Genomic DNA, 7,610 nt, shown 5'->3' with positions numbered 1-7,610 from the left:
TGTGAAGGCAAGACAATCCTTGGATTGGCGTGTCATCAAGAATATTTATTTATTTATTATTATTATTATTGTGTGAAAAGTGGTAGAACCCACAATAAGGCTTGATCTTCAAGTACATAATGATTTGTGTTGATCGAGGAAAAGTAAGGGAGAACAAATGAGAGCAAAGTAGAATTAGTCAAAAATTAGTCTAATTTTTTGTCAACTCTACTCTACTCTACTTTCTTTTGCTCTCCCTCCCTCTCCTTAATCCAAACAGCCCCTAAAAAAAGCAATTAATATGAGGAATTAGACTTTAGAAGAAAGCAAAAGATATGGTAGAAAAATGTAAAAACCAGAAGAATTCCACTTTTGTTAATGCAACATCCATACCGCAGGATTACACACATTCCTTCTCATAAGTCACAAAACCAAAAGAGGGTAACAACACAAGTCATAACGTACAATACAAAAGTGGCATCAGATCACATCACACCAAAACATAAATATTTAAACCCCATGCATGTCACATCTCATTTTTGCTACTAGCATAAGGTTACCAACATAACCACGTTATTTAATTTAGAACTAGTAGTGCAACCCTAGGTGATCCGAAGAAAAGGTAGGCACTTAATGCAACCCATTGGCAGTACCATCAATGTGGCAACACTTGAAGCTGATATATGTTTCCATGATGCGTGGACAGTCAGGGCATTTCATGTTCTCTGGTATTTTCCCACTGGTGTTTGGAATGTCAATTCGGCAACAAATGTGAGCAGTGTGAAGAACCTTGTTATGGTACTCTCTGAATATGACTTCGAAGCCCTTTTCACGCACAAGCTCCTTCCATTTGTCCAAGTCCTCCAAGACCTTCAAAATTGTTGTCCCATGCCCACTGAGTACAACGGTTGAACCTTTGCTGAGCACAGCCCACCCACTCTCATTCTTGTAAGAAAGCAATTTCTGGATTTCTAATGACACAGCGTCTGTCTCGGTCTTCCTTTGAGTCTTGGAAATGAACAAGCTCTCAATACCAGTCCAAAATCGCCCAAGGACTCCCACATTGTCTTCTCCTTTGGTGCCCTTTCCGACGCAGAGCAACTCAATGGAAATTCTTGCTTCCTTTATCACTGGATCATTGGCAAGGGCAGTTGCTCTTTTAGTAAATTGTTGGATCCACTCGTTGTCTTTGCCTCCATAGAAAAAGATGTACTTTTGGTCCTTAATCTGATTTAACAACATATTTCAAATGTAAATATTATTCGAATGCACATTAAAAACTTTTCTCAAAATGTGCATGCATGTATGATTGTATGTATGCGTGTGCGTGTGCGTGTGCGCGCACGAGCACACATGTGCATTAAGAGATTGGTTAAATGATCTTACCCAGTTCTCAACACTTGGATGAACTCCAGTTCCAATGGATCCAATCCATTCCTTTGAAGCAGATAGAGTTTCTTCTACTGTGCTAGTGAAAGGGTAGGCCTTAATTCCCCATACCCTAATCATGTGCATTGCATTCTCGCATTCCACCTTCCCTTGATGGTTCAACACCACAACGGTGGGCTTGCCCTTGAAATGCCACTTCTCCTTGATGAATCTAATGCCTGCTATTGGTGAATAGTACTGCACCACATACCATGGCATCTTAAACCGCAAGATCTCAAACTTCTTTTGCAACTCCTCGGTCCATTGCTCCACAATTGGGATCCACACAATCTTATACTGGTCTTCCTTCTTAATAGTATCATGAATTGGTCTAAGAATTGAAATGTCTTCTTCGGTAATGTCTAGACTCGAAATGAACAGTAAGACATTCTTCTTCTTCAACACGTCAATGTTAACCTGTTTGTGCCACACAATTATAGGTGTTAAAAAACTTGTGTTATCATTCCATTTCAAACATGAAATGTAAGATATGACTCTTGACTTGTCGATTTTCACATTGTGTTCAGCCAAACTACAATTTATGGTATGGTATGGTAAGTGTAAGTATTATAAATTAGTTATATTTGTTTGTAGTAGATAAAATTTTAAGAGTACTCCATAAATTTACAAAATAATTAAATATTTAAAAACATACACTATTTTAAGAAGGTGGGGGAAAATTAGAGCATTGCCCAAACGAAGTACCATGCCAGTGTAGAAAGGAAATTATGGTTCACACAATATTCATACTTTAATATGGAATATCCATTTTATGCATGATGTAAAAGAGCATGGACACCGACATCAAACAATCATATCTAGGAAAATATTTTCTTACACTAATTTTCCGTCCGTGCACTATTTTACATAATTGATGCATCGATGCACATAATTTAAAAGGCAGAAAAGAAAATATATGTGAAAGTACTGTTAGTATCACACACTTTCATACATATTCATTTATTTTTTTTCGACTGAACTTTTTAAGGTTTTTAAAAAATATATATAAAAAATACTATTAATATCACACATTTTCATACACATTTTATCATAATTATTTTACATAATAAACAATAAAGTAGTGACAAAAAAATTACAGGTCTACATGATAGTGTCATATATAACCGATTATAATCTATTATATAAGGCAATGGTGACAAAATATTAAAAAAAAAAAAAAATAGATTATACTAGTATTAAAAGAATTAATTAATTTTTAAAAAAAAAAAAAAGTGTGTGCAAGAAGTGAAAGGGGGTAATTGCACAGGATACTCGATATCAAGCATGTTGAAAAAGTGCATCTAGGCTTCTATAGCTTGTAGACTTTTTTTGAAGAACCCAAGCATACATTTGTATCTTTCTATCCAACTTTATTAAAAAAATAAGAGATTCTCACATGTGCGTCTCCTTTTTCATTGCCGAAAATTCCTCTTTCTAGTAATTGAAAATTTGAAAGGACAGGACAGGACAGGTTGCTGAAATGTATTGATTCTTCATAGACTTTTATATGATTTATTGAGGATAGTGCTCATTGATTTACGCGGAGCCAAAATATATAAATTTCATACCCCCAAAAAGTTGAAATAAAAAAAGGGGTATTACTATTAGGCCAAATTTCACGGACAGGAAATCAAAGCAATCCGGTTTAGGTGATATACTGTAGTAAAATGTGTCCTTATATATACATTAGTAAATTATTTTAAAAAAAATTAAAAAAAATAATTAATTATTTTGAATTTTTTTTAATTTTTTATAAAATTTTCTTAAAATATATAGTTAATATATATTCTAAAGGTATATATTAGACATTTTACTTCGAGTGGAGTGGGTACAGGTCTGTTTGGATAGAACTTATTTTGCTAAAATTAAAAACTGAAAATATTTTAGTAAAATAATTTTTAAATATGTGAACAGTACCTTAAGATCCATTTTTAATGAAAAAATTGATAAAAAATATAATGTGAGACCTATAAACAATACATAAATATACTGTTTACAAAAAATCGGATCAACAGTTGTGACTGAAGAAAAAAAAGCGTTAAAATGCAGACACTGCACGTTTAATTTCTATCCAAACCAACACTGGGTATCACTCACATGCAATGGTTAGATAAAATAATGGGTTAGGTAAAATAATGAATATTCTTCGTAACATTTATTATGGCATTCCAAACTCCAAAGTCCAAACCTAAAACAACATTTATTATGGCATTACAAACTCCAAAGTCCAAAGGGACCAAATCGGTCCACGTAAAGTTTTGGCAGTCCGTACTATTGTTCTAGACTGAACCCGCTTAATTATTCACGTATGAGTTGTGACCCGACACGGTCCATGAGCATTATTATTAGCCAACAATAAACAGTCAATGGATGTTGTCTTTTTTTTTCTTTTTTTTCTCTCATTAAAAAAAGATATGGTCTTTTCACATTTAGAAGTATATGGGTATTGATAGTTGTAATATATACAAATATATAAATATATATTTATATTAATGACCTAAAATTAAATTAAAAAATACTAATCCTTAAAATAACATCAACCAAAAAAAAAAAAAAAATTCCTCAATGAGACTGTAAAACCTATCAAATGTTATGCAAACATTATTTTCCATTTGAGTTTTGCTCTCGGAAAAAAATTTATATCATATCATTTTGTATTGTAATTTTACCACAATTTTAATGTTACAGTCTATGAAAAAAAAAAAAATGAATCTATGTGAAGGTGAGAGTTATAATATGCCAAATAAAATAATATTTATAAAAAATAAATAAATAAACGTGTAACAAAAGATGTAGAGTTTGTTATCACTCTCACCCCCACCACCTATGAGTTGGTAACCTCTCAGAAAAATATCGGGCCCATGCCTATGATGAGCCCCCACAGCCACAGCCTATAATAATATAATAATTTTCGCTCACACCCAATCCTGCCCTTTTCTGTTTCTTGTTCTGTGCCCTTGAGTTGTCACATATTGGCCATTAGCTTCTTTTTCTTTTTCATTTTTACTCTCCTAGAGAGTTTTCATTCGGGATAAAAAAAAAAAAAAAAAAAAAAAAAAAAAAAAGAAAAGAAGAAGAAGAAGAAAGAGTTTTATGTTATAATTTCAAAACCTACTTTATTTATTTTACCATCTCATTTTATAATTTATTTAACATCTTAATTTTTATTTTTATATACAACTTATTAAAATAATATAAACTACAACATAAAATAATATTAAAAAAATTATGTTTCTCTCTCTTCTCCTTCATTTCTTTTTCCTCTCTTCACCTTTTGAAATAAGATAATAGTATTTTTTTTTTTTTTACATCCAAGTGAACAGTTGGTTCTATGTATAAGAACCAACTGTTCACATGTTCTAAAAATTTTTAAGAACTCATACCCAAATGAAGCAACATTTTTGAAGTTTTGGATGAAAAAAAACAATTGGGGTGTTTACATCCCTAATACCATTGCTCTTAAGCTGAAGTCTTGTCTTTTAGGGGAATTAACTCCGGAAACTGTAAAATTATTTGAACCTTGATTTCGTTTGGTCATGGGTGCAAGGGTTTCGAATAAAATACATTATGAAAAGAAGACTGGACATATACGTGGTGATTTCAAAGCCTGATTTATTAACCAAAAAACAAAGCCTGAATTCAAAATTTTAGAGTAGTTTTAAATGTTTAACAAACATCTTCGCTCACTTTTTAACAACGTGCATAGGGAATGAAAAAGTTCTTTTTTTATTTATTTAGTAAAAACAAAAAGTTCTTTGGTTTTTTTTTTTCTTACTTTTTCCTGCCAAGTAAATGAAAAAAAAATGAGTGTAAAAAACCTTTAAATCAGTCTGTGATTTAGTGCATACCGGTTTTTTAGTAGAACCATCAATGAGAGGCTGCACACTGTCCTTGGTATAGATCAGTCCCTTAAATACCTCCATGATCTCCGTAGGGGTTCGAAAAACCTTTACCAACTTCCAGTAAGCCTCTGTCTCCTCTGCATTTAACCAAAATCTTTCCTCATTATACTCATTACATGCAAGGAAGCTTGCATATATATATATATATATATATATATATATAAGTAAAACAACCAAAAAAATCTAACCTATTTGTTGTCTGATAATTGTTATCTGCCTCTTAAGCTTGGTGACAATGATATTGAGTTTCTGAGAAAATGGGGATAGTTCTGGTTTCTTTTCCCTGAAAATAATGAGATTTAATCATTTATACCACTATTTAACTAAAACATGTAAGACAAAGTTCCATTCTTTAAAAAAAAAAAAAAAAAAAAAGGCTGGATTAGAACGTACTCATCGTTAATGAGGCAACAAAGCTGAGTGGTGCTAGCTACAACAGTCACAATAGCCCAATAAACATCAACTGGGATATGTTCCATGCCTGTTGATAGTGCTGGTACATCTTTTATGTCATGGTTTGATAGCTTCTCTAACTCAAAGATGCACTCAATCACTTCCAGTGTGGCTTTGATCACATTGTTAAGCTCAATAAGTGCTTGCTTATGTTTCTGCAGTGTTGGGCGCTTTAGGAGGATAGGTACTCTCTTCAAGGTTCCTACTGATTTGGCAAGTTGGTCCGATGACTGAATCTGGGCAAGCAGCCAGAATTCCCCATAGTCCAAAGCAAAAGCGGCAAGTGTCAACACTGCCTTTGCATCCCAGGAATAGTTTGACAATTTGCTGAGTATTGAGAGTGCCGTTTTGTGAGCAATTTCTTCCCCAGGTGCCTTGCATTGCATCTGAAATTTTATATTCATCATTATAAAAATATTCATGTGGGTGACTCAAAAAAATAATAACCCATCAGAGACTTTGAGTAGGGAAAATGAAAAAAAAAAAAAAAAAAAAAATTGTTGTGTAACTACTAGTAATTACCTCACAGGAAATATTCTTGAGTGTACATATTGGTGGACTAAAACTTGCTTTTGGGATCTTCTCCTCCAAGTGCTCAACTGTTGCTTGGGTACCCTGTAGTTAATACCCAGTAATTAGGAAGTGGAATTTTTTTTTTTTTTTTTTAAGGAGAAAGAGATATGTAATATTTATAATTACAAAAAAAAAAACAAAAAAACAAAATGGTAAAACACAAAAACTTCAAACTGAAAATGACTTCCTCTCATCTCTATGTCCTGTACGTTCTCTAATAATTGAAGCCATTTCAACGACAATGGGAAAATTTGAGTCCAATGGAAAATGTCCTCTTCAACGTGTCTTAAGATTTGAGTCCCACATAAAATCCAAGAGAGATATCATGGTCTTACTATTGTTTGTCATAAAAAATAAACGAACTGGAAAAAAAAAAATAAAAAATTTAACTGAACTAAACTGAAATGGTAGGACCAACTAGCTAACTAAGCAGCTGAAAATCTGTATTAAAAACTGTAAAAATAAAAAATAAAAAAATTAAGATGGAATTATGTTTCCATTAGTGCATTTCAAGTTTCCACATTCAGACCCAAAATTTAAACATTTTCTTAAAAAGAAAAAGTTGGTACTATACCAGCACTATATTGTCAACGACGACAGTGGCACGCTTAAGGATGTTCTCGACGATGATGAAAAGAGATTCAACATCAAACTTTTCATCATCATGGACATGGGTTGTATAAATTTGGTTCAAGATCTCATGGTCGGACAAGGTAAACAAGCTCAGGCCACTCTTATTGGTTTGCTGTGAAGAACCTAGCCGGACCAAGCTGGCCATGTTTTTGTGTCACACAAAAGAAGATGGGTTAGAACCAGAGCTCTTTTGGCTTAGGATAGTAAAGGCAAGAAGGAAAATGGCTTATGTGATTGCACTACGAGGCGTACGTCCATTTTTATAGAGCCATGAGAGGGGTAAATGGTAATTATCTGAGATGCCATGACTCGATGAAGTGTGTACTCATTTGTCTATATCAAAATCACTTTACGTATGGTAAACAATAAGTGCGTTTTTGGACCCAAAAATAAAAAACAAAACTTTTCTTGAGGTCCATTTTGATAAACTTACAAGATTTATCCATGCCTCATCCAAACAAAAAAAAAAAAAAAAAAACAAAGTTTTATCCATGATTATGGTTGAATGTAGATAGTGACTTTAAACATGTGCAATATTACTTTAATCATAAATTTCGAATTTCAATATCAAAATGCACATAAGAAGATGTCCTAAACGGCTAAACCACTTGAGTCAAATTATTAGAACTTGTTTGTCGGACT

General features: G+C 32.7%; 1 protein-coding gene across 1 annotated transcript; it reads right to left on the bottom strand.

Annotated features, from left to right (window-relative positions):
- Window positions 1-318: 318 nt before the first annotated feature.
- Window positions 319-7,332, bottom strand: LOC115993668 (protein SIEVE ELEMENT OCCLUSION B-like). Its single transcript, XM_031117613.1, has 7 exons — window positions 6,910-7,332; window positions 6,285-6,377; window positions 5,703-6,148; window positions 5,498-5,592; window positions 5,256-5,386; window positions 1,366-1,824; window positions 319-1,206 (listed from the first exon to the last, which is right to left on the bottom strand). Exons 1-7 carry the CDS (start codon window positions 7,111-7,113, stop codon window positions 610-612), a joined length of 2,025 nt encoding a protein of 674 aa, XP_030973473.1. The 5' UTR covers window positions 7,114-7,332; the 3' UTR covers window positions 319-609.
- Between the last annotated feature and the right edge of the window lie 278 nt (window positions 7,333-7,610).

The sequence above is a fragment of the Quercus lobata genome, chromosome 6, assembly GCF_001633185.2.
Source record: "Quercus lobata isolate SW786 chromosome 6, ValleyOak3.0 Primary Assembly, whole genome shotgun sequence".
Lineage (NCBI taxonomy): Eukaryota > Viridiplantae > Streptophyta > Magnoliopsida > Fagales > Fagaceae > Quercus > Quercus lobata.
The sequence above is the reverse complement of the archived record's forward strand: the minus strand, read 5'-3'. Positions and strand labels throughout refer to the sequence as shown.

Bases quoted from the DNA above. Each gene is read 5' to 3' on its own strand.
- LOC115993668 (XM_031117613.1), bottom strand. From the start codon at position 7,113: ATGGCCAGCTTGGTCCGGCTAGGTTCTTCACAGCAAACCAATAAGAGT. The intron at 5,387-5,497 runs GTTAGATTTTTT...GGTTAAATGCAG, and splicing joins AATTATCAGACAACAAATAG to AGGAGACAGAGGCTTACTGG. The intron at 1,207-1,365 runs GTAAGATCATTT...TTGTTAAATCAG, and splicing joins ATCCAAGTGTTGAGAACTGG to ATTAAGGACCAAAAGTACAT.